At 41.3% G+C, this 27,397-nt stretch overlaps 1 protein-coding gene across 1 annotated transcript; it reads left to right on the top strand.

Annotated features, from left to right (window-relative positions):
• The first annotated feature begins 570 nt into the window (after nucleotides 1-570).
• LOC139607839 (neuronal migration protein doublecortin-like) lies at nucleotides 571-27,397 on the top strand. The gene is made up of 7 exons (XM_071461087.1): nucleotides 571-718; nucleotides 4,400-4,825; nucleotides 7,708-8,048; nucleotides 17,832-17,934; nucleotides 20,983-21,072; nucleotides 24,176-24,273; nucleotides 24,383-27,397. Exons 2-7 carry the CDS (start codon nucleotides 4,462-4,464, stop codon nucleotides 24,437-24,439), a joined length of 1,053 nt encoding a protein of 350 aa, XP_071317188.1. The 5' UTR covers nucleotides 571-718; nucleotides 4,400-4,461; the 3' UTR covers nucleotides 24,440-27,397.

Here is a 27,397-nt window from a genome sequence, read left to right as displayed (position 1 = left end):
GAACTGCAGTGTGATATTCTGTCAACAGTGAGAAAGTTAACTGAATATGTCTCTTTCATGTATGAGGGTGCCTGACAATGAAACATCCCTGTCAGGGAAGCAGAAAGGGAAGTCAAACACAAGCACTGAGGTATTCAAGCTTTAATCTTCTACCAACAAAGAGCTCCAACAGACCGAAAGCATCAAACTGTGGTTTGTCTCAAAGGGACACACTCGTGATGATTTTGACTCAGTTGACTGAATGGACACACACAGGAAGCCACAGTGTTGTGGGGTGATAGGGAAATAAAATCAGGATCTGAAGTCAGGAATTCCTGGAAAAATTCAGTGAAAGAAAGTAGAAGTGCTTCACACAATAGTACACATATGCAGCATTTAAGAGGCTCTTTCATCTGTCATCCATGACAGTAAATAACATCCTCATTTAATTTCAGACGAGCTTTTACCGTCCCTACACCTTTGGTGAGACAGAAGTCGGCTCCACCCCAGCCCACACTGACCGGTACCTACACTGTTTCCACAGTGGGCGGGTCCGCCGCTCGTTGGCTTTAGGACCCAGTGGCTCCTCCAGTGAGGCAGGCAGCGGCTCGGCTCTCAGACTGGAGCAGACAGACAAAGGCGAGGGGAGAGACGGCGTGCTCCTATCCTGCAGCATCGACTCACACACTCACATCCACTCCCCACACACACTCCCTTCACTCCGCAAGCAGCGACGCAGGTGAGTCCGCTACCGGGTGGGATTACACAGAGACTTTACAGATCACAGGGATCATTAAACAGTAATGGTTTTGACTCGGAGTGGGCGAGTTGAGATTACATTGCAGGTATTTCTGTGTGGAGGGAAGGATTTTAGATTTTCAGATGTGCGTTTGAGCAGGTGGATTGTGAGAAGGTGTGCGCACACCCCAACACCCCCTTTCTCCACCCCCACTCTCTCTCTCTCTCTCTCTTTTTGTTTTTCCTGAGGAAAAACTTGCATTTAATGCCGCTTCTCTGCCATGTGGCCACACTCATCCTCCATAAATGAGAAGTGTTGTATCATGAAACTTTTTTTTTTTTTTCTTAAAACCTGTGGTAGATAGATGGACTGATATTGTACGTGGATGTGCTTTGATGAAGATGACTGGAGAGTCATCATGTGGTGCTGGTTTGTCAGGAGTGTTTAGTCATCGGGGTGTTGTGTGGGTGGCTCAGTCAGGAACAGAACCAGCCAAAATATCAGTGATACCACACAACGTTGCTGCAGTGCTGCTTCGTCTTTGGGAGAATGCATGCATGTTGCTGTGGTAGTGGTTTTCTTTCAGCTATTGGTACAAGTCTGCAGTGTTATCAATCAGCCATGAAGAGAGATAATCATGATGTAAAGTGTGTCATGTCATATAGCTTCAAACTGTAAGTCTGTGGTGTTATTCCGGCTATAAGAAAAATCCTCAGTAAGAAGATATTAGTTTATGGACTCATGGTGGAGAATAAGCCGGCTGCTCCTCCAACGAGCAGCAGCAGGAGCAGCAGCAGTGATGGTGATGTCACTCTGAAGGCAGGCACCCTGTTGGAGACAATGGACTGTCCTAGTTGATGCTCCACTGGGGAAGGGTCACAGTTAGCTCTGCCCATTAGTGCAGCAGATGGGCTTGAAACCTGGCCTTTGTCAGCTGAGGAGCACCCATTCTGCAGAAGTCCCACCCCTGTCAGTGTGACTGTCATAGCAGCAGCACAGCCAGGGGATAGCTGACGATTGGAGGGCCCCACCACATGGATGGGTGGCGGCAGCATGTTTCCGCTCTGTTTTAATGGCCCATGTTTGTCAGTCTGATTGACTGTACAATACTGTATATGCATGAGGAACATATAGGATTTTAAGCCGTGGAGAATGTTGAAGAAAATTTGGTGAGCAAATGGGCTTAGTAGACAATATTTCATTCACTGGTTTGCATGCATGAAACAAAATGGTGAAAGAGGCACTAGAGGTTACTGACTGGCTTTTTAATATGTTCATTGGAAGTAAGACTGAATGATATGTCTGAGATCAATATCACAGTGTAATATTAGTATAAATTATTGATAAATCTGATGATTATTTTTCCGATCAGTTGACTATGTCAATGAAATACCAGAGAAAGAGAATGAATGTCAGCTCTAATTTTCCACAGATCAAGATGATGTCTTCAAATATTGTGCTTTGTCTGGCCAACAGTACAAAACCTAAAGAGCTTTAAGTTCACGCTGATACAAACCCCATCAGACAAAACCCTTCAAGCATGTGAAACAAGAAGTGAAACAACTCAGTTTCACAATAACACAGTTTTGTATGTTGATGTCATCACGATACCGACGCTGACAGTTTATCAGAAAATTGTTATCAAATGTTGCAAAATTCTTCATTAGTGGGAGAAGATGCAAAAGTGGTGACATTTCAGACCTGAAACATCAAACTAATCTTGTGTGAGACGGGGCTTTTAAGCGTCCTGAGAGACACACAGTGTGTGTGTTGTTAATAAGCCACTTATGGTTGAGCTGAGTTCAAAGAGCTGTGACCTTCCTGTCAATACAGTCAACTCCTGTAGGCCAATCAAGCCCCATCAGAGAAACAGCTGACATACACGACATCTTTGCCTCATTCTGACATCTTTTTTCAGCTTGTGAATTTGTAGAGATCACTCCTGTTTTTTTAAAAAGAAGAAATCTGCATGAATAAGGAGATTGTGTCAGTGGAGCAGGGCTTTAAACTGGGCACAGATAACGCCCTCTTTTATGTGGGTATGTGTGAGTGTTTTTTTATGGGTGTGTAACTGTTTGGTTCAATGAGTTTTTGTGGCTTTTGAAGACTGTGCTGTAGTCATCAGGTGGGAGACTAACAGGAAAAGACCGGTCTGTAAATGGGAAAGCTGCTCCAGCCTTATGCCAGTCCATCTCACAGCATAAGTGGTTTATTGTTTAATGGCTGAACAGGTGCATCATCTGCATAATTCCCAAGCAAATTCTCATTCTTGGAAAAAAACAAAAACAAAACGGGGTTAACATTTTCTCTTAAATGATGACGGTTGATATTCAAAATCCAGTCATAATGTAAAACATGACCTTCAGTAGAAAAGCACCGATAACACTTACTGTAAACTCCCTTGCTCTAACACCTTAAAAATTTAACACTGCTTTGAGAGTCCATTATTTCTACTGAACAGTGGACATGCGCTACAGCCATGACTGAGATCGTACACTCTTCAATTACTGATTCATCTGGGCAAACGAGACAACTGTTCACAGGTGTATGTAGGCGGAGGACAGAGGAGGTGACTGAGACATATTGTATGTGCTACATTGCCTCACACAGCAGTATAGCAAGAGCCAATGACACATTGGATTGTAATTCTACCTTTTATTCATGAATTGTATACTTGGCTCCACAGCAGTGTGAGTCCAAGCGATGTAAGGATATTTTCTTAACTAACAATAAATCCACTTTTCAACATATCATTTCTTTACAGTTTAACAAAATATGGCCATACAATGTTTTTATAATATTCTTTTTGTTTATCATCAAATCTTTGCCAGTTAATTTACTTAAATGCATTGTGAGATCTCTGAGAGACTCTTTCATTTTTCATCCATAACTAAATAATCTTCACCTTTAATTCATGGAAGCGTTTTCTGTCCATGTACCCACTGTGGGTGGCTCCGCCACTCATTGGCTTTAGGAGCCAGTGACTCTTCCAGTAACAAAATGATGGTTTCATTCACTGTCTGGCTGTATGCAGATGAAACCATTACCATCATGGCAGATTTATATACATGGAATTCTAGTCCAAATTGCAGAAGTTTGGTGTCTCCTCTGGTTTTGAAATGAAATCAAAATAAGGGTTTGGGTTTGTACAAGTGATTATTCATAATGGTGGTGAGTAAGGGCCGCACAATTAATCAAAATGTAATTGACATTGCAATATGGACAAGTGCAATATCTAAATCGCAGGAGCTGTAGTTGTTTTGATAATGGTAAAATGAGTCACAACATTGTTGTGCATTATTAGCACCTAAAGCTACAGAGATGCCCTGGCCTACGAATCATACTCTCCAGATGTAAGGGAAGATGCTTGCTTGGCAAAAGCCCCAACAAAAATCACATAATCATCATTTTAAATTTTTTTTCACTGAAAATGAAATGCAAAAGCAATCAATCCAACTGAAATTTTGACCCATATTGCGATCACAATATCTACCACAATAATGAAAATATGATTTTTTTTTTTTTTTTTTTTTTTTTTTTGCGTATCATTTAGCGCTAGAGGTGAGTTATTAAAGTCTTCAGGGATGGGAAAAAAGGGCATAAGAAGACCAAAAGATTCAATCAAAATGTTGTTTCAGTAACTTATTAACATTATATACATTCTTATCTCTCTCTTCCTAGACTCTTCGGAGCTGGTCACCACCACCACACATTTGTCACAACCATCACAACTTTCAGTCATCATGGAGCTAGACTTTGGACATTTTGATGAGCGAGACAAGGCATCCCGTACCCCGCGGGGTGGGCGCATGAATGGACTCCCCAGCCCTACCCACAGCGCCCACTGCAGCTTCTACCGCACACGCACTCTGCAGGCCCTCACCAGTGAGAAGAAAGCCAAAAAGGTGCGCTTCTACCGCAACGGAGACCGCTACTTCAAGGGCATTGTGTACGCTGTGGCCAACGACCGATTTCGCACCTTTGACTCCCTGCTGGCTGACCTCACACGCTCTCTGTCTGACCACATCAACTTGCCACAGGGCGTCCGCTTCATCTTCACCATTGACGGCTCACGTAAGATCTCCACTTTGGATGAGCTAGAGGAAGGTAAGCATTGTTTTAGCAGCACCCACCAAGCTCTTGTTATATCTGATTTAATGCATCTCCTTCGTTGGATGGTGGATCATTTGGATTATCAGTTTCTTTGTTCCCCAGTAGAGCTGCAGTAGTGAGATCAAACTCAGACATTATAGGCCACCATGTTACAGAAAATCAAGTCAGTTTCTGTGCTGAGACGATTTAGAAGCATAACATTTCCAGTTTTCTGAGATTAGAGGTCTTATCTGTTTGGTCTACACTCCTGTAATCTCTCATATGATGTAGCAAACTCCTAATCCGAGGGGTTACTTTAGGGCAGTTGAGTGACATGGTCCACTTTTATCAACTATTGGCATTTTGCAAGTTCTTTAAAAATGGTACTGTCTCTTTAATGCAAAGCAGACAAAACAAATGTGGTGAAATGTTTCAAAAGTTTGAGAAAAAACAGAGATGGAACATGCCAAGAAACATTTCTTGGCTTGTTCTATCTGATGTTACTCACATTAAATTGTATTTCATGGTTCAGTTTTTAAAGATTTCCTGCTGACAAAGCTGAAGGCAGATCCTCTGCCTTGAGCTTAATGAAGCTCAGTAGTCTCAGTTTTAGGATGTTTAGCTTAGACTCAGCATGCTTCATACTGAGCTGTACAGACAGCTCTCTGCAGCTCAGCATGGGATGAATAGTTCAATAACAGACGGCATTAGGATCTAATTCTCAAAAGAAACCTCCTGTCGCAATCTGGGAAGTTTCTATGAGTTTCCACTGTCAAATGTTTCCATCCGCATCTGTAGTGACAATGGCTGGAAAGCCTGGCTAACATTTTTGTATTTTATTTATGAGTGAAAAAAAAAATCTGATTCAGCAGTTAAGTCATTTGACATCATGACATATTTCATACTCTCAGTGCTTGGGAAGCTTATCAGTAGTACAAGCTTCATGAGCAGCTGCCATCATGGCTGCTAGTGTGTGTTATAGTCTATATTTGGCATTGGAGGACTGATCAGAACAAGAAGAGATTCATGTGCTTGCAGATTCTTGTAGTGTAAGCTGCCAAAGATGATTTGAAAACATTTCTTTTGTTGCTATCCATCTATCCATGCATTGGCCTGTTTAGACAAAACTATATCAGGGAAACCTTAGCTCAGATGCAGCAACGTGAGCTTTTATTTAAGAAGTGCATGATATCGATGCTGAAGTTGTTGTGTTTTGAGGACAACAACATTTGTTGAATTTGTTTGACGCTGGCAAATCCTTGATCATTTTAAATCAGATATTTCTCAGGAGAAATTTCAAGACTTAATCAATGGATCCGACTTTAAGTCCCGACCTACCTGCTGGGGAACGTTATTTTTATGAGATGTACTCTAAGGAAGTGATGGGCAGAATCAGTTTGGGGGTAAAGCTGGAAGATGAACTGCAGCTTAATTTGTCCAAAATGAGGTGATCATCTCTGCTACTTGAGCTGCTTAGGAAAGATAGGAGTGTGTGTGTGTGTGTGTGTGTGTGTGTGTGTGTGTGTGTGTGTGTGTGTGTGCGCATCTCTGTGCTTTTCTGTGTGTGTGGGGTGAATGCAGTCAAGAAGGGGCTGCACAGTGAGCACTGTGGGTGGTGGGGGGCATTTCATTGTGCTTCCTCTTGTGGGCTATAATTAATTGCTCAATCTCTCTGCACAGTGTAATCCTGTTTTGTGCCTTTGTCTTTGCCGTAATTTCTCCACATTTGGCCTAATTGTTGCCTTCTGGATTCCCCTTATGCCAAAAAATCTCTTTCTCTCTATCTCCTTCTCCCTGCTGCCTTTTGTCTTTACTTTAGCTCCTCTCCCTGTCTGAGCAACAGCACAGTCTGCTGAAAAACTGGAAGTCGATAAATGACAATGAAAATGGAAGATTATTTAGAGTTGGAAGAAGGATGGGCCACTTTAGTTAAAGTACATTTGTGATGAGGCTGTAGAGAATTTATTTTTTTGTAAAAGGTCCCAACATTGTCCAACAAAGAAGTCGGTCAGGCTTTATCTGGGAGGATGGGGGAGGTTATTGTAATGTCAGCCTAACTGAGCCAAGGGATACATGTTTTAAACTCAAAACAGAATGAATCTTTAACGTGAAGATGTGTCTCCAATGTATTGTTATTACGGCTTGTGCTGTAAAACACAGGTAATGTTGGACTGATGTTCACTGTGCTCTCATGGGAGATCGTTGAAGCTCATCCTCTTTTTCCTTCAACACCAGACAAAGACATCCAAGTGGGAGTTACTATACATGATAATTCATGATCTCACTGTATATTTCAGGTGTCATTTGTTCATCATGGATTTATTTATACACACACTACTTTAGTCTCTTAACTGGTATAACTAATATGAAACACTGAGTTTTTTTTAATACTCAGAAAAGATTTTATGGAATATACATGTTCCCATTTATGCCAGTGGTATCTGTCCAACCAGATACTGTAGTTTAATTTATACATGGGGGTGAATGGAATTCAGTTAATGGTGCTCAAAGGATCAAAAACAATATTCCAAAAAAACTTGAGAGAAACATGTCTTTCCTTACACAATCTGATTAGTCAAAGCATTGAGTAACCATGAACCATTTTCATTCTGAGCAATGTCAGCAGACAAAACTGAACCATCTACAGTATGTACTGTAGTCTTAAACAAAGTAAAATGGTTTTTAGTTATGATATTAGATTTGAGATGAAATCTGAGAGGTGAAAGCCTGGAGATAATGTCTCCCACTGGTCTTGACATCTCACAGTTTGAGTTCCTGCAGGTTCAGATGTTTCCGAGTGGACACCTCAGGGACTCTCAGGTGTCAGAGTTGAATAGCTGAATGTGTTACAACACACTAACCCAATTTTTTTATTTTTTATATTTTTGTCGTCACAGGGGAAAGCTACGTTTGCGCATCGGAGAACTTCTACAAGAAGGTCGACTACACAAAGAATGTCAACCCCAACTGGTCCGTGAATGTAAAGGCCTCAGCAAGCCAGAAGAACATGCAGTCCCTGGCTGCCAAGGCCGCGAGCGATGCCAGAGAGACCAAGGACTTTATTCGACCCAAGCTTGTGACAGTGATGCGCAGTGGTGTGAAGCCACGCAAAGCTGTGCGTGTCCTGCTCAACAAGAAAACAGCGCACTCCTTCGAGCAGGTCCTCACTGACATCACAGAGGCCATTAAACTTGAAAGTGGCGTGGTCAAGAGGATCTACACACTTGACGGCAAGCAGGTATGTCTGGCTTTCAGTCATTGGCCGGCGTGCATCATGAGCTCAGGCAAAAGACATGCGATCACGATATGTGCAGTTAACTGGGTCACATTATGCATATGAAAAACTGTAACCATCTAAATTCAAATGTACCAAGCTGTTGACGGTTTTTGTGTTGAATGCATTATAGGGCCCTCTGTTCTAGGGAAACTGGAATAAAGGTGGTATAGTATATTATTCAAGCAAAGTTACACAATAGGAAAATTTGTGGTCTGGATTGAGGACAGTTCGTCATTCATAGGCTATATCCACCCACACCCAGGCAGGTGTCAACAGGGTTAAAGAAAAGAAAGAAACCAAATTATTTACTTTCAAATGCAAAAAAAAAAAAAAACAGCTGCTAGAGGACAGAATGGTACTGTCCTGTCCAACCTTCAGTCAACAATTACACGGCAGGTCCATGAGAACCTTGAGCATCCATGAGAACAACCTGTGTACACAATGAGCTTCATTGTCTGCTGTCTTTATTCTGACTTTTAGTCTGACACAACATATTCTTCTGTCTTGTGGTTCAGGTCATTTATATCTTGTCCATCCATCTTTGTTGTGTGGTTAGTTTTTAGGCCACTGGCATTTTAGAGTCCGTCTGTGACTGAAAAGCTCAAAAGTCCAGGGAAGTTCTGTCTTCCACCCTCTATGGTAGTGCACAAAGGGCCAAGCCCTGCATTGTTGGGTTTGATCATTTTGTCCCCTTTGTTAAAGTATTTGCGATGGTGCCTGTTGGTATTTTAGTGAAACGGTGAGAATAGGGGTTTAGAAAATCTATATGTTAACAAGCACATCAAAACCATTGTCAACTAAACTTAATTTACTCTTGTAACTTGCAATTTTCTGAGCTCAGGATATATCTGAAGTTGAGGGTAAAACATTTTTGAAAGAACAAACAGCTTCCTCTCATCAGACAGTCAATCTGTCGAAGACAATGGCACATCGGGTTCTCAGCTAGAGTTTCCTATGAGAGATGATGCTCTAGTTGTTGAGTTTTGAAATACAGTCATGTCTTGTTCCATATATCTGAAGCCACAGAATAAAGTGTCCTGAGCAACCTTGATGACTGTCTGGTGTTCAGTTATGGGATCCTTTGGCTGTTGTAGGCCAAACAGAAATCAGGGCACAGGAAGCCCCATGAGAATCCCCTGCAGAGAAATGTTTCCACTGGTTGGCTGTGGGCAGTAAAAGCCTGCACTGACATCAAACCTCTGTGAGATTAAAGGCAATACTGTGTCTCCTGAATTTAAACAAAATCACATTCTAGGCTTTTATTTCTTTCCTGCAAAATTGCATATTGACCTTATTATCAAACTGGCAATTGTCAGCATTTAAGATGCACATCCAACATTCTTTATTTTACAGGAAATATAGAAACAGTAGAGTCTACCCTGGTTGGTTATTTAGTAGTGCTGCCTAATTTGCTTACTTGCTAAATTCAATTAGCAGAATAGCCTATATTTATATTTTTATTACATCATTTCCTAACTTTCTCTTTGGCTCTGACCTATGTCCAGTCTTGAGGTAAACAGCCCCACTTAGTCTGGAGCCACTTGACTTACATCAGTAAATGCAAGAAAATGCTTTCACATGTTTTGCTTTTAACAGAATTAAGAACAGATTGTAAAGACTGTGTTAGATAGTTGGGTTGGCAACAGTCAAATACAACAAAAAAGCTGTGCCTCAATTCCACACTACTGATATAATAAAGTACATTCATTTCTGGTATAGGCTAGTACCGCCAATGCAAGTTTGCCACGAAGATTAGCAGAATATATATTAAACAGAAGTAACATATAGAATGGAATTGGGACACAACCCTCAGCCAGAACAAAAGCCCAAGAATGTTGAAAGCTAATCAAACAATCTGTATGAGGCACACAACGTGCTTTAACTTTGGCTAAAAGTCACTCCCAGGGGAAGACTATTGTTTTCTCAACACATGGGCTCAGCTAAAAGGACGTTATGTTTTATTCATGTTTGTGCTTTAGTGGAGCAATCTGGAGGGGCAACCACAGCCACCATGTAGGGCCACCACCTGGACGGTCTCTGAGATGAACTGTCCACTATCTCCCTTGTATCAAGACGTGTGTGCTAATTTTTAAAGTTATAAATAAAATGTGAGTGGGTGGCGTGGTCCAGCAATAACGTCTGGATATGGGTGCAGTGTTCTGTGCAGTAGGAAGTGACTGCAAGAGCATTCAGCTACCATGATAAAGCTCTATCTTGCTGATAAATACCGACACTGATCTGTCTATTCTTTATAATTAAAAACAAAAACTCACACCTGTCACAGCTGTAATTTGCTGCATAGATCAAATACATGTGCTCTCAAGACTATTGTGAACCACAGCGTGGAAGAGGAACAAGCGTGAAAGCATGTGTGGATATGCATGTGGACATCTGTTCCTCAGTCCTCTCTTTGATATGGTTAAATGTTCACTAATCCTCGTGTGGGGACCTTTTTCCTGTATTATTCATTGCAGATGGACTGGGGATCGTGGCCTGCTGAGCTCCTTTAGGTGTTGTACTTCTTTTTTTTTTTTTTTTCTTCTGTATTAATAAGGCCCAACTCACATGTGTCTTGGAGGAGGGAAGGTGCGCTGAAATGATAGATGGGGGAATTTGATTTTAATGCGCTCTCCCAGGGGTGCAATCTGGCAGCCCCCGGTCTTGCGAGGCTTTTCCTCCAGAATCACTTGCTAGGATGTTTGGAGATTGTCGTCACCTTGTGGGATATTGCAGTTGTTGTTATATTTTTATGTTATTTATCTTTGTGGTTGGGTTGGATCGTCTTCCTGCCTGTCTTGCTAAGAATCTTTTTCAATACTGTGCATTCTTAATGATGATGTCTTTCCACAAAATGAATTTGATAGCCGCCATATGGTAGCTATCCCAATCAGAACATATTGATTCTGTTGTCATCACTCTAGATGCAGATTAATTATCTCATAATAAGTGTCCATTGATCTCTGACCCATGTGTGGGACTCGCAGTTTCATTGCAATGCACAGAAATGCTAGAAATGCTGCACACATTATTGCAGTGTCTTTGTGTGCAGAGGCACACTGCAGCTGCTCTGTGGTCGAGGTGATATGGTAGAAGCAATATTGATGCAGTGCCCGCCCCTCCCTGACTCTGCGCTGATCCTCCTCTTCCCATTCCATTGCGATAGCTGCTGGGACTGGTTGCTAGGAGACCACATCCCAGGCACAAAGAGAGCCCAGCTGGTGCGGACTGGTCTGTCAGATACCACATCCTGTAGTGGGTGTGAGAGTTTACTATCAATGTAAGCCTTTTGGTTTTAAAAATCACATGTCATATTTTTTTTTTTTTTTTTTTTACCTGTGTACATTCCATCATTGGGCGTGACAGGGAGGCATGATGGACTGTAGTGTAGCGTGTGGGTGCATGAATAGTTCTGAAAGATTCGTTTGTGATTGGCTGAAAGGTGATTCAGGTTGTGTTTTCCAGCATTTTTAAAATGGCCACTTTTCATGCTTGATTTCCCTCTTTTGCTCAGCGCCGTTTAGACTCTAAAGACAGGCTGCCCTCCTCTCTTTGTCGCTGTTGTGAACAAAATCACTCCCATTTTCCCCTCAAACGCTGGTGCTTTTCACTTCAATCACGAAGGGTGGGGCCAGTGGATTCAGGAGTCATTTTCCATTCTTAGAGCAAATTAGGATCATATTATTTTTGCTGATGGGGAGTAATTATTCCCTGTGCCTAACAAAAAAAGTACATTTCTTGATTTGCCCTCACTGCTTCTAAAGGCTACGTTAAATCAGAGAGGGTTTATTTAATTGCTGGCAGCCATTTTGTATTCATTCCTCTTTGATAGAGGTGTCTGCACAGATGAATAGTCCTGATTCGCCTTTAAGATCCACTACTTGTGCATCTGAATTTGGCTGACAGAAGGCTTTCAACTAATATTGTCTAAATCCAAATATCATATGTGAAATGCTGTATGATTTGTCCTTATGAATCATCTTGACATGTCCTCAGGACCTCAGGACCCCCATTCTTCTGACCTGGTTTAGAATTAAGGTTTTCGTTTCAGTCCTTTTTCAAAATTAAAAAAATAGTCAACAAAGAGCCGCAGAAGAAAAGAAATGGATGCTTCAGGCATGCTTCAGGCACAAGGTCACAATGTTATTGTCAGAGAACAAAAGATTCCAATGCGCCTTAAAAGTTAATAACTCGTGGTAAGAAATTATTCACTGAATAGGAGATGGATGCAGGCATGGGTTCAGGGCTTCTTAACGACTAAAATATATCCGCTAATAGAGAAGAAAAGCTTGCTTTTCCCTGGTTATCAGTGCTCTTGCAGCCTGCCTGTTCTTTGCCATGCTGCAGAAGCAGTTGTCATGGCAATAAGCTCCGCTGTGATGGATTCAGTTTGTGACAATGGCTGTAATACGCTGAGTGTGCTCTTTACGTTGGGTCTTACCTGCCTGCTCTCTGTTCCTCACCCGTCAGCACAGCTCTCCACAGCCACATTTCACTCGCACGTGCACGCTCGCACATTCACGCACAGTGCGCAACAGAGGCAGACGAACAGCCTGATAGAGGGGTGTGGTCCCCATGATGAAGCATCTCCGGCAGGCATGGACGCATGTCTGCATCCTCTGTGCCTGAATCCCCTCACACAGCCCCTTCGTTCCTGCATGAGCATCACATCAACAAGTGAGCATGATCCCAGGGGGTGGGGGTGGGGGTGGGGGTGGGGGGGTGGGGGGTGGGGGGGAGCACAATTTAATAATGCTAAGGCCACATCAGTCAGCCAAATGGAAAGCCTACTTCCTCGGGGTTGGGGAGGGGTGGGGTTAAAACAACATCAGGCACCAGCTGGTCCCCATGACTGTGCAGATATGGCTGCCTAACTGTCTCATCTGTGCTCCGAATGTATCCAGAGCACCTACAGTAGCACACTGACACAGTGCTGGTGCACCAAGGTCACACACGGGTCAAAAAGGCACATGGTTGTAAAAATGAGACTAATCCCTGTGAAGTAATTGCTGATATTTTCTTTATATTTTGATTCACTGCATTTGATTTTTCTTGAGGCTGTGTCCATCAGCCGAGCTGCTGATACAGAAGCAGACAACTTCATATGATTTTTAGTCTTTTTGGAGCATTTTTTTTTTCTAAATACATTCTATTGTCTGTGAAACACTGATGTGCATCTGACAAAATGGAGACACTGTGTGTGTTTTGGAGGAATATTCCACTCAGTGCAGAGGCTCTGATATTGATCAGGTCTCGGTGCCTACAGTAAAGGAAATGGCGTGGGAGTTTCCCCATGGGTTGCAAAGCAAGGTCTAACTGGCTCTTTATCAGCCTTCATCTTTTTATACTTCACTTTCCTCTCACATGGCTCAGAGACACAATGTGATATTTAATATAAACAAATTTGCTCACTGTAAGATTTTTTTTTTTTTTTTTTTTTTTTTTTTTTGCTATGCTACATTTGCTCAAGCTTTAGTGGAATGCTCTGCCCTCAGCTTTATATCTGTCAGCATATCCTCTGCAAACATAAAAAAAGCACAGTAAAATAAAAAATGCTTGTACAGTACAGTTGCACTTCCAGCTGATTTGTATGGTCAAAGTAAGCCCTCATAAACTGATCTGAGATCACTCCTCTGTGGTGCTTTTTCACAGCAGAGCAGATTATTTTCAGCTGTATTTGATTGTACTGGCCATTTGCTGACTCATTTATGCTGGTGTTAAACCGCCACTGTTTGCCACACAAGCACAGACAAGATGAGCCACCCAGGTGAGGACAGGGAGTCAAAACGGCACAATGCAACACCGTGTAGCTTCACTTCTGCACAGAGATCAATTACCATGTCAGTGTGGGGTCAGGGAGAAACTGGACCTTGGGACTCATCGGTCACTGATGATGCTGAAAGGATGAGGTGAAGTGAAATGAAGAAGGGCCAGATGTAAGTAGAAGACGACAAAAGACACATGAGCTTTGTTTGAAGATGTTTCCTGTTGCTTCAAACAAAAGAAGGAAACAAATCATCTTAGTTGCAGCTGAAACAACTGCTTTCACAAAAAAAAGAGATAAAAATGTATCTAACAAAATTAGATAATTTTGAGGTGTTGCTCAGCCCAGATTATAATGACTGTGGTATCTTTCAGACTCTGGTTGTGGCCATGGCTCTATACATGTTTTCTCATTTACATATTAACTATTCTCAAATAGGAGAGGAGGAGGATGGTTATTTGTTACATGAGAAGAAAAAAATGATTAAGCAGCACAGAGACAAACTATAGGAACTGCACTAAATTGTGTCGCTATCTTCTCCAGTAAGAGCAGCATTACAGCACACTCATTTTCTATATTTACCACATGGCCACCATCACCTACTGAAAGGTCTGCAGCCTGTGGATGACTGGTCAATCGGTCTAAAGGAACTCTAAATAATTCAGTTGCTGTAGTTGGTGGATCCCTGCGTAGCTGCTGGTGGTGTTGGTGGTTTTTGGGGGGTCATGTGGTCCGGACAGCTGGTGAGGCAGAGATTAGGGATGGGCTGGTTGGTACAGAGGGTGGGTGGGCACCTGGGGTCTGGAAGGAGCCAAGATTTTTGAGAAAACCCCTCTCGCCTTCTTCAAATAAACACATAAATAAATATATACACACTAACTCCAATGCGCGCATTACATATGCAGTATAACAGGGCTTCTGGTAATCTTGAAGTGGAATGCCACACTGTCGTCTCGTATTGTCCTTCTCCTAGATACTGTTGCCAGGTGGCTGTGGTTGATGCAGCTGATTGACCTTTTCAAATTGAGAGAGGATGCTTCTTAACCTATATCCAAATGTTCCCAAGCTGGTCTGCCCTTTTCTCACTGCAGCCATGTTTCAAAGAGACTCTGACATTTTCCCTGCGATCTGATTGCAAGTGAAGCAAAGCGGTTTTCCACAGTATTTCTGTCAACTGTTGACAGATGTCAAAATTCACTGGAGGTTACAGTACCCATGATTGGCATCCCACATGGGAGGAAAAGCAATACCTTATGATAATGTTATTAATCAGAAGGTAGTGCACATGCAGGGCAGGTTTAGGTGATTGTTGGAGTGTCTGCAGGAAACACACTGTATATGAATTATTAAATGAAGCAAAGAGGACTGTACACATAATATGGATCTCAAGTGATCCCTGTTGGGAGCTGGATTAGTTGCATTTCTAGATAGGATTCAGTGTTTTCTTACAAAAATGAATGAACCCAGGTTATTTTTTTACAGTGTCGCCATGCTCAAAAAGGTTTCTGAGATGTTGCATTATAATAATATCCTGGCTCAAGAGCTATGCTAAGTAAACTTACAGTACAGGTCAGAGAGTGAGTTGTCTTTCTGTTTCAACTCCAGAGGTGAGAAAGAGAAAAAAATTATGTGGTTTGAAAGCAAACAACATACAAAGTTCCTGTAAATCTAGATTTCTGATCATATTAATGTGCCACATCTTTGTTTTGAGGTATTTACATAGAGCCCCATCTTAGGTCAGCGAGTGGACATATTGACTGAGAGATAAAGTGGTGCTGCCTGTTCAGCAATCAGAAACCAACAGAGAGAAGCGAATCTTCATTTCTAATGGCAATTCTGTTAAGAGAGATTAAGGTAGTAGTCTGTTGGATAAACACTTCATCCCATTAATCAGCTCTGTTCTTAAAGCTATTAAAACAGGGACTAGTCTCTACCTCTCACCCCATTCCAGCCCATTTCCATCGCCTCTCCTCCGCCCACTGGCCTTGGGGGAGAAGGAGCCCTTCTTAATTCTTCCATCTTATGATTAACTGTCAGGTGCCCTTGTTGCCGCAAAACAGTTTAACCTAATGAAAGTAACATGTATCTAATCTCTTGACAATGAACACAGAAGAAAACCCAAAAGTGCAGTGCTGTAAATTAGCCCTGGCTGAAAAACCAATTAGATTTTGATCCCTGGAGTCAAAGCACCATCTTTATATCTCAGCGGGGATCTGCCAGGCCTGTGTCCAGAGAATCTTGTGGGACACAGAGAGGGTACAGCTGTTGGATGCCACGCCACCGAGTCACCACCGCACACTTTTAGCTTGTCTAGCAGGACAGAGCACCAACATGGCAGCTGCAGGGGTGGGGTGGTCCCAAATTATCTGCAGCTCATAGTTTGGATGTGTATCACAAAGGAAACCATGATGCATCTTGACTATCCTGGCGAACGTCCCAACAGAGGATAATCTTTCGGGGCATGGACCCCTCAGAGAAACCTAGAGATAGGTTTTGTCTGGGAGAGTCTGTGTTTTTAGACAATAAAAAAAAAAAAAAAGCCCAGAAATCAAGACAGAGCCAGTCATCTGTAGTTCATTTAATTCACATGCCTTGATCCAGTAATTCAAATGAGAAATGAGAGATTTTAACAGGTGTTGAAGGACAAACTGAAAATGAGGCTGAGATGCTTTGTAACAAATCTCATCTGCACCAGGAAGGAAAAAAAAACACAGCCAAGGGGAAACACAGCTTTTAGCTTGAATGGCTTTAATAGGCGTGCCTGAGCTGGTAACGGGGCCTGTATAATGGAGAGCAGAGGAGAAGGTGTGGCCCAAAGACATCTGTCCACTAAGTAGGGCATATTGTGTCAACAGCTGCTATAGAGTGAAATGTCCTTAGGGAAAGAAGTTGAATCATTTAAACACTACAGCAAAGGTGTAACTTTATCCCCCGTTTAGGCTTTTTTGTGCCTTTGTGTGTGTGTGTGTGTTTTGTTACATGCATCTACTGTAGCTAAAGGCATGTTAACATGACAAGTAAAAGACAAAGGCTGCCTAACCCTACCACCTAAAGCTGACTAAATCCTGTGCTTGGCAGACAACCACAACCTTACTGTTACACAGTTAATTCATCCACAAAAGGCTGTTTGTTTAAACAGTTTGTCCTTTCTTTGATTAAATGTAATCAGCATTTAACACTTTCCTTTCTGTGAGTACATCCTGGTGCTTCCTCTGTGCAGCCATTGGCAAGGCTTCATGCTGCAAATGTCTGCATAGATAATATTTTTAACCAGTCCTGAATCAGCATTTCAAATGCACTTCATTAACTTATGAATAATAACCACATGAAGATAATCAGATGGATCCTTCACAGCAATTGCACTCTTGGTTTCTGCAACTCTCTCAGTGAGGAGTGATTAGCATTTAAAACAAGATATTTTCACCCAGTTCGTGGTGTGGCTCTTGGGATGGCACTGTTGGCCAGACGGTCCTTCACTTTGGTTCAGATTCAGATATCTCAGTAACTACTGACTATATGAAAGTTTGTACAGACATTTACGGTCCCTTGATGATGGCCAAAACAACCAGCCATCATCAGCAGACCTCAAATGGCTTTGGTGATCCTCGGACTTCTTGCCTAGTGCCACAACATCCATGGTGTTTCCACTTTCATCTAGCAGCATCATCAGGTCAAAATTTTCATTTGTCCACTTGATTGCAAAACAGAAGTCTTTCCCATCAGCCTCACATGTACTTTGTGATTAGTGCTAATTAGCAAATGTTAACATGCTAATGCACAAAACTGAGGTGGTGAAAATGTGAAACACTATATTGGCTTCATATCTTTATATTAGCATTGTCATTGTGAGCAAGTTTGCGTGCTGATGTTAGCTCAAAGCCACACAGAGCCGCCGGCAGGACTGTAGACTCATCATCTTGTCATTTTACCAGTTGATGGCAGGTTATCAGGGGTCTCAAGAATTCTGTCTTCTGGCTTCACAGGTTACCTGCCTTCAAGACTTCTTTGGTGATGACGATGTCTTCATTGCATGTGGACCAGAGAAATTCCGCTATGCCCAGGATGACTTCTCTCTGGATGAGAATGGTGAGCGAAACGGCTTCAGTCTGTATTTTACATCATAGAATACAACAAGCAAAGGCTGGTAATGCACATATTTACTGTATATAAAACATATTATTTTGTAGTTGTGAAGTAAATGACACCCAAATTTATTCACATACTCATATGGGCTTTTGCACTGTTTATGCCTTCATTTAGATTTGAAGAAGCCTATTAAAGTGTCTATCAATGCCAGACAGTTGACCATTTTATTGAATAGTAATCTGATGTGGTTTTGTCCACATGTCTGTTCACAGGCATAAACACTTCTGCTCTTGCCTTTGTTTAAAGTTGACATTATTGGTGATTTTCATGACGGCTGTTAATGGGCCGCACCCTGTGGAGTTTTGGCTCATGCTTTTATTGTAAGTCACTGAAAGTGCAAATTGTACTCTACAGCAAATGAAAATTATATATTAATGTTGTGGTTGTATGAGCCATGAGATTTAAATTTGTGCCCTAGCAGAGAGTTAGTTTTCCCAATTTTTGACTCTCACTGTATCACAGAGACTTTCTTACTCTTAAAATCCCATTCAAATCTTTAGTAAACATTATACTATGAGATGGATCTGATAATTCAACATTAATAATGGGGATTTTAGAAAAATAATTAAAGAAGGAAACTTGTTTCTGTCATACTGCCCCGGTTTCCAGCATTGCACTTGAGCATATAAAATGCATCTTGTATTGAGTATATATAAAATGAAAATGTCCACATACAGCAGAGTGAGAGCTAAATAGTTCCTGGGGTGTCATTTAATATCCCAGTGTCCCATTAGGGAATCTTCAGATGTATCATCATGGATTTTTCTCTGTAAAAGATGTTATGTTCACATATATAGTTGTGTGCTTGTTCATAGTGAGGAAGACAATTATGTTTGTGAGATGGAGGCCAACAAAGAGGGAGAGTCTGTTATCAGCAGCTGGCAGCAGGGAGAGGAAAAGGTAGAGAAGAAAAGCCATTAATCTGTCCAGTGACAGGTTTAGGCCAGTGATCTGTTGGTGCTGATATTGCTGAGAAGTCGAGGAGAGAAAATGCGAAACCAATCGTCTCACTGAGTCTCGCTGCTCCCCACAGACTTGAAAACCCTATTTTTAACAACCCACTTCCACCTTAAGTCCTTCCTCAATACATTCAGTATCATATAAATGTCTTTTGATCTTAGCACAACACTGACACAGAACAGGGCTGATTTGTCATCATGTTCCCTTCGTCCCTTCTCTTCCCCTCCCCTCCTTGTCAGATCATGGTAGGACGGCAATGCTAGGTCACTTATAATGATCTGGGTCCTTTTCCTCTCAGCATACTTCCCCCATGGAACCAGAGCTAAATTGTTTCATTCAGTCTAACAACCTTGGGGCAATCCTAAATAAAATGCCTGAGAGTCTCGAGCATCCAGACATCACTGAGTTGGCCTCAGTGGAGTAGAGGAGGAGAGCCCTGCCTGTAATACATCACATTACATTATCTGTGTTTTGATGGCGATTCCTGGTCAAATCCTGATGTTTTGGAAGGTAACTCTGATAATATGATTAGTGATAATTGTTAAGATTCTCTGTATGTTTCCATATGTTTTTCTCTTTTCTTCTTCTCCCACTGACACTGCTTTGAAACTTGGTTTGGCAGAATGACCAAAATAGCTTGAATTCCCCTGTGGATATTTTTCACACTCCTCATGTTAAACACAAGATTATGCAGATGGACATGCAGACGTGCACCTACAACTCTGTTTGTGCAGCGACAGCTTCAGTTGAAGCTGAGAGGGAGTCTGTGTAGATAGACTCGGGGGGCTTTTTTGAGACCACTGAGTAGACTAGACAAGCTGCCAGTCCGAGGTACTGTCAAAGGCATGGTGGCACACCTTGCAAACAATAGCACATGAATGTACGTCTGTATCCAGTAGTGTGTGAAGGTTAAGAGAGGGGAGACAGACATGGTGCGATCCCAGGAGACGGAGGGAGGACAGATAGTATAATTAGCATCAAAAGTGGAAAAGAGGAGGGAGGGGGGAGGAAGGAGAGAGTCTGACAGCACAAACAGAGAGGAAGATGCAGAAGGGAGGAGTAGCAGTGTCTGGAGTCTGTCTACACTGATTAATATAATGACCCAGTAATACTGCCTACATTTTTCTATGATTTATATGAGCGCTCACTGCTGTACATGTACAGTCCATGAATTTAAAAGCAACAGAGATCACTCTTCAGTCACATCCAGTGAATCCAGGAATATAAAGATTGAACTATGTTTTCTGAAAACCATTTCCACTTTCTGAGTTTCTGTACCAATACCAAGATGAGACTGTGATGATGCTTGAGTAATAAACATGTTTTTGTATAAAACCATGTTTTCTATTAACAAAGGAAGCCAATGGTATTTGACAAGATTTTGATCTAAATCAGGATCAAAGAAAAAATAACAAGATAACGTGCATCACAGCACCTTGATATTCTGTAGAAAATAGTTCCTTCTTCCATGTTGTATGTTGTGGTGTTTTTTCTGTCTACTGCTAATGCTTGTGCTGTGGGGCCACACAAAACTGGGTGTGTTTTCATGCACTGTGTGTCACTAGAAACCAAGAACTAGGGAATAAAGACACAACATAATGCTGTTATAATCAGAAAGTTAAAGCTATTTATTATTTGTGAAAATTAATGACAGATAATAATTTGATGTGCAAACTTTGGTAAATAGTCACAAAGATAACAAAGCAATGAATATAAGAGAGTAACATGTCTGTTATTGCAGCAGTAAAAGATTTTATTTAGAAAAATATGCATGCATCTAAATATTTCCCTATTTTACATTATCAGGGCGGCATCAGTTAAAATCATCATTTGAATGGCTGGTTCATCCAAAGGCAGAGCTTTGACTAGTTTTGCTTTATTATTACTGAATTTATTTCAGACTCTGTGATGAACTTTAAACTCATGTTTTGGAGAGAGCTACACTAGAGGGGCAGATGTCGCTCACTCATCCAACTTGGGGGAGAAAGAGATGATTTTTAACTTTGTTTGTGCTTTTTTTCCCCTCAGAATGCAGAGTGATGAAGGGACCCAAAACTCCACGTGGTTCAGCAAAGAGTCCTGGTCCGATCAAGCGCAGCAAGTCTCCTGCTGAGTCAAGTGAGCCCATTATTATCTCACCTGCACTGTAACTCTTCCTCTTTAAACTAGAGCAGAAACGGACCCCACCCCTGTCTATGAATCAAAACAAAGAGCTGGTGGAAAATAGAACTGGGCTAATGCTGATGCAGGAACTGAAATACTCAAATACAACATAAAATATGACAGCAGAGTGATGTAGTTATAAGCTCCTGGGGGAAGACACTAAATCACAACCAGATCCAGTGGTGCTGGTCTGTAGCTGACCTTGACCTCTGACCTTACTCTGTAGAGAATAATGGGCATAATGATGGGCTGTGTTTGGTAGAAAATAGGTACAAATACCAATCAATCTTCCTCCCAATAAGCAAATGTCAGAGATGGCAATGAGAGAAAAGTTTTGTTTTTTTTTTTTTTTCCCAATTTTTTTCCCAATATAATCTCCATTTTGTTTAGACTTTGAAAAAAAATGCACAGAGGTACTTCAGGTACTTCCTCTCTGTGTTGTCAGGCTGTGCCCAGAGATGGAGTCAGACTGTTTTTACTAGGGGGGGGGGGGGGGGACATGGACTCCTTAATCTCACTACAGCACCCCATAAAAACCCTCCCTCAGAGTGGGGACAGTAAAAATCCAGCCTTTGTTTATTGAGGGTAATCTGATGAGATTTGGTATAGTGTTGCTGATGCAGATTTTTTTTTAAACCATGAATAAAATATGAAAAGTAAACAAAGACAGTGTAAACAGCTTTTAGCTGTTTGTTTCACAATCAGGGATTTTAACATTTAATAATATCCAGTGGGCAACAGAACATAACGGAGTCACTGGTGCCTGCTCGTGCTTGAATCTTTAATGTTAACAACGGCTTTTACCACTGGAAGACAGAGCCATACCTCTCTGCTACAATGCTGTCTGGGAGTAACAGTATCTGCAGTGTTTGTTGGCTGAACAGTCGGTGCTTTGAAATTGAATCTAGTGCAGGCATGAAAAAAAGCTGGTTATTGCTGTGCTTATGTGTGGGTGTGCTTATGTCATGACAGCACACCCACATGAAGGTTTTGCTGCTTGTTCTTAAGACCTGTTAAAGTATGAGGGACAGTGACAGTGTCTCTCCAGTAGTGGGAAAACTGAACAGGTGAGCTGTTAAATCCCTTGTAAGGTTAATGCAGCGAGATGATGCTCTCACAGTTGGCAGCGTGGTAGCAGCAGGTAGCCCGTAGGTCATGTTTCACGCCACTTTACATGATAAGCAGGTGGGGGGTGGGGGGGTGGTATCCAGCTCTGCAGGTTCCCTCAGTCCTTCAGCGGTCTTGAATAGTTTATTGATCAGTGATGGTGGATGCTTGGCCTTTAAGACAGCAGATGGTTGACCAACAGCTGGAGAGTCAGTGAAGTGTTTAGCATTAACCACCTCTGTAGGACCCGAGAGGTCAGCAGAGAGACAATGAGGCTGAGGAAACGCATGTGACCTCTCCACTTTAACTGGGATTAAAAAAAGGAAAAAAAAAATTCAAAAAATATATTCCAATGTTTTGGATATTAAGTTTCTCATGCTTTACACCCATTGCTACGGGTCTGTGTGAAACAACTTCATTGTTCACCTTTGTTTGCACACAGGTAGAAATTCATCTTAAACTTTCAAAACTATCAACTGGTAAATATTTTTCTTTGCACAGGAGACTCAGTACCATGTCCCTGAAGGTAGGTGCTGAAAGTGCTGATTCAGGGGATGGCATGACTCTTTAAGGTTTGCGCCATAACATATAAATTACAAGCTTTAAAATTAAAACAACCATACTGTATAAAGCCAAATATATTCATTCATTTAGTGCATGCAGTGTAAACCTGCAGGCATGAATTTAAGCATTATCTACACAGGACCTTCACAATTGTCATGTAACTAGAGATGTCTTAGAGAATCTGTATACTTTGTATTCTCCTCTAGCTGAGGCATTTCACTGTAAAATTATAATCGAAAACATGAAAAAGTATAAAGTACTGTATATTGCCATCTGTCTCTGAATGCTTCTCTTGCCTTTAATTGGTTAACAGCTGGTATTGTTGAGCTGCTGGCTTTTTATTGGCCAACAGCTCAACAATAGGTGTTGAACCGCAGGCTCACGTTCTCCAGCATGATCTGTCAGTTTAAAACAACCTACTACCAGCACTTTCTTCAGCCTCTGGCATCTGAAAAAAAACAAAAAAAACCCCAACTTGTCTCAGGGTGCACTGGGTTTAATGAGTTGAATGCTCTGAAAGTGTGTTTGGCAGGGTCCTGGGATGAGAACTCACAATGAAACAGAGCGATCTTCACTTTAACATCACCATGCTGGGATAAATTTACTACAGAGGATGAATGAACCTCTCAAATGTAGAAATCTAAAGACAAGACCACCTAGACAGTGTGGGCAAATGATATATAGAGAAAAGGTTTCTCTGCCAATGTTTGGTCTCTAAATGAACCAGCTGCACCCTGTTCAGTAAATGTGGGAGAACTGCTCATGTTTAGATATACTGACTTTAAGATCCCAAGATAATAGGATGTAGAATTTTTCAGGTTTTTTTTTAGGTGGCTTTGTCCTTTAAAATGTTTAAACCTCTTGTTAAGTCTACATTTGTAAGTCTGTTTATCTGGGTGAGTGGTTAAATGAAGCCAGTGGCATTAAGTTGGTTAACAATAAAGCTTTATCCACGTTGCGTTTTCAACACTCATTGGCTCAAATTTACACTGGCCATCTGGCTCATAGTCCTTTCAAATTCTTTTCATCTCTTTAAGACAAAAACTCTTTTTAAACCACTTAAAACGCACGGCTACATCACATCGCACCGCTCTTAGATATAAACACAATGTTCCACACAGACAGAATCCTAGCAACGTGGCAGGACGCAGAGTGAGCGAATAAAATGTCATCTAACAAACAGAGAGCTCGTAGACAGCGTCCCTCTACACTGTAGCCAAATGAGGCCACAGTTCAGGAATGACTTTTCTCCTCAGCCAAGGAAAGAGGTCCAGACATCGCTCACTTTCTAATCCACTACTCTGCTTACCTCTTTCCCTCCTCCTCTCTCCCATCTCTCCCCCTTTTTTTTCTCCCCTCTCTTCTCTGTTCTGTGGGGCTCTCTCAGCCAATGGGACGGGCTCCAGCAGCCAGCTCTCCACCCCGATTTCCAAGCATTCCCCTACCTCCACCCCCACCAGTCCAGCCCTCAACAACAAGCAGAAGGTACCCGGACATCCCTCCTTCTCCTGCCCTTTCATCTTGTTGTCCTATTTTTCCCAAATCTGTCTTTTTATGCGTTTTTTAATGCCCTTACCTGCTTTTTTTTTTTCAGGATCTCTACCTGCCCTTATCTTTGGATGATGATGATTCTCTCGGCGAATCCATGTAGACTCTCCTCCTGCAGCCTGCCTCCTTTTTTTTTTTTTTTTTTTTTTTGGCCTGAAACACAGAAGTTTTTATACCTCTGCTGCTTTCCACCTTCACTCACAGTGCCACCTGTTGTCTAGGAGAACCACTCTTTGTCTCTTTTGAAGGCCTTAGCCACCAGGGCTATGACACCATTTGCTGCTTGAGAATAACACAAACAACTTTTTTTTACAAAAAACAAAATCGGATTCAACCACTTTGTACCAATCAGCTCACTAACGTTCAGACTTGTTTCTATGTGGAGGTTAGCCACTGTTTTCTAAAAGGGTACACAGTTCACTGACCCACAGATTTCATGGTGTAAAAGTTTCACTTTGGTCGCAGACATTTTGTTGAAGGATGCACTCTGACTTTAATGTTTCAGTCACACAATTCCAAGCAGCAAATGGATATTTTTAGGGGTGTTAGTCAGAACTGACACAACTTTTGTATCACTTGTACTTGTGACGTTCCTCCATGTCCCTCTGTCCTCCCGCCCTACGGTTAATGGTGTGAAAGGTAACGGTTCCTTGTCAGAGGAAGTCTGCTAAGCCAGAGAACGTCCTTCTAACCCGCTGTAAATACTGTGTATAGCTACCCATCTTAACATCTCTGCCCAATGTCCATTGCTGTGCTTCCATAACTTCACTACAATATCTGTCTAACATTTGCTCAACATAATACAGGGTATGGTCAAAGTAAAAGAAGCAACCAAAATGAAGTCCCACCACAGAGGGTGAGGATGTGTGGGATGCAGCTCCTGACTGAAGAGGATTGTTCGTCAGAAGCCCACGCCTCCTCGATGAGAATTCATGTTCCCATCTCAATTTACATGAGAAATTATAAAACGGTAATTGTGTAAAGTGATGCTATTTTAACTACCATATATCCGTATGTTCGTGCTATAATTGGCATTTATCTTGTTCAATCAAAGACAAGGCAAAGAAAAAGCATCTCACATAGCCCTTGTGGGAAATCTTCATGTTGGTGTTTCCTCCATTTTGACCCTCCACATAGACAGTAGGCTATACATGGTATATTTACCCTCTGTGTTTTAGATTTTCACAACCTGCAGTGCATGATATCGGTGAATGATTATGAAACGTTGGGCATGTAAAAGGTTGATTTGAAGGACCTAACAATGCATAAAACAACCAAAGGAACAACATTAAGGCCCTTTAAAAAAAAAAAAAAAAAAACCAGGAAAAAAGAAAAAGCAACACACATGCAGTAAACAGTTACTGACCAAGTCTACATAATTCCCTTTTAGGCCGGTTTGTCACTTCTTCATCTCAAATAGTGGTGTACATTTTATGGTACAATGTGTGAAATTCAAAGATAAATAAAGGTCTCAAAGCCAAAGTATGATTTTAGATGAAGAATTATAGAAGGGGGGGAAATATGTAATTTTATTAGTTGTAAAATTCTTTAAATATTGTGGAAGAAACACATCTGGGGATTTATGCATGTTACTTTTAACACATCAGAATAAGGTCAAGATTAAATCATGCTCATCTAAGGCAATTGGTATTGTCAGGGCTCTGAACTTTATTGGGATTTCTCCTGTTTTGCATGGCTCAGCATAGTTCTCAGACACAGGGGAGATAAAAACATAATGGTGGTCTAAATCCACGTGTGGGTTTTAAATTTTATAAAGTTTATTAATTTATATCAAGGGTACTTGTCTAGGATTTTTTTCTAGTTTGCTCACATGAGCTCTAAACACTAGTACTTTTTTCAAGCCTCTGTGTGCAACTTTCTATTGCAATATGTCTTTTTCTGTAGTCACGACTTGCATCATGTGTCTTACAAAAATACTAAAGGGAGTTTTCTCAGATTTTGCAGGGAATCAAACCTGAGAATCTCTAAATTGGGCAACACTGAAGCACAAAGCAGGGAGCTACTTATTCATCACAGCAACAGACACTTTACTGTCTACTTGCCAGCATTACAATGCGTGACCACAATTAATTTCTCAATGCTTTTCTTAAATGATGAAAATGCTGCATGCGTAGCATCTTTTAAATTAACATCTATGCATTCGGATTAAACAAACAAGTTTTTCTTTTGTGTAGAGGATGGCCTTTTTATACCCAATATCATAATAAGAAATGAACTAAATCTGAAATTTCCATGCAGTTATTCCATTGTGATGACGTGATGGTCTGAGAGTTGTATGTCTTAGGAGAGATCCGGTGTCCGCCCTCTGGATAAGCTTTGAATAGCTGTTTTTATCAGCCACTTAACGCTCATGACAAACTCGAACTAAAATATCTGGTGCTGTGAGCTACACCTTTCTCCTGCAGGGAGCGCTGTCACACCAGCACAACAGCTAACAATATCAGCTAATCCAACAGGGACACCTCACTTTACCCACCATTTTGTACAAACGCCCCATTTGTTGTCATTTTCCTCAAGCTATCAGTTCTGTATAACCTTACATGCTAATAATGGTCTTGTTTCCTTGATTTTTCTACAGCTTATTACAGCGCTACAGCATATTAAACATTAACAGAAAATGTTGGTTGTCTTGTGTAAACCGCCCACCACCATGTAAGATGGATGGTGTGAATTCATCACCCACAGTGGTGCCTTTTTTTTAAGATTACTGTTGTTTGATAAAATAAATGAAATGGGACATCGACGGCTTGTTCTTTGTTAACAGCTATTTGTAAAACATTTTTAAATGTCTTGAATGGGGAAGCCTCCCAACACATCTTGTTTTGTAGAGTTACAGGACACTTTATCATGGTGTAAATACGCTCCCTGTTCTTTCATATGTATGCCTTTCTGATCGAATGAATGACTTTTCTTTCTTGGAAATTTACAATGTCCTTTTTTAGTGGTATTTTGCAATGTCACAGTGGCTTGTTTCAGTGCTTCATTCAATGTATTAACCGGTATCCTTTTGCAATTAAAACAGTTGTATTTCACCCCTCTG

This window comes from Trachinotus anak, unplaced genomic scaffold (genome assembly GCF_046630095.1).
Source record: "Trachinotus anak isolate AG129_WGS33_773 ecotype Australia unplaced genomic scaffold, CSIRO_AGI_Tana_v1 ptg000024l, whole genome shotgun sequence".
Classification (NCBI taxonomy): Eukaryota; Metazoa; Chordata; class Actinopteri; order Carangiformes; family Carangidae; genus Trachinotus; species Trachinotus anak.
The sequence above is the reverse complement of the archived record's forward strand: the minus strand, read 5'-3'. Positions and strand labels throughout refer to the sequence as shown.

Coding starts and splice junctions, on each gene's coding strand:
- LOC139607839 (XM_071461087.1), top strand. CDS start 4,462: ATGGAGCTAGACTTTGGACATTTTGATGAGCGAGACAAGGCATCCCGT. Junction 17,935..20,982: donor CTTCTCTCTGGATGAGAATG/GTGAGCGAAACG, acceptor TTTTCCCCTCAG/AATGCAGAGTGATGAAGGGA. Junction 24,274..24,382: donor CCCTCAACAACAAGCAGAAG/GTACCCGGACAT, acceptor TTTTTTTTTCAG/GATCTCTACCTGCCCTTATC.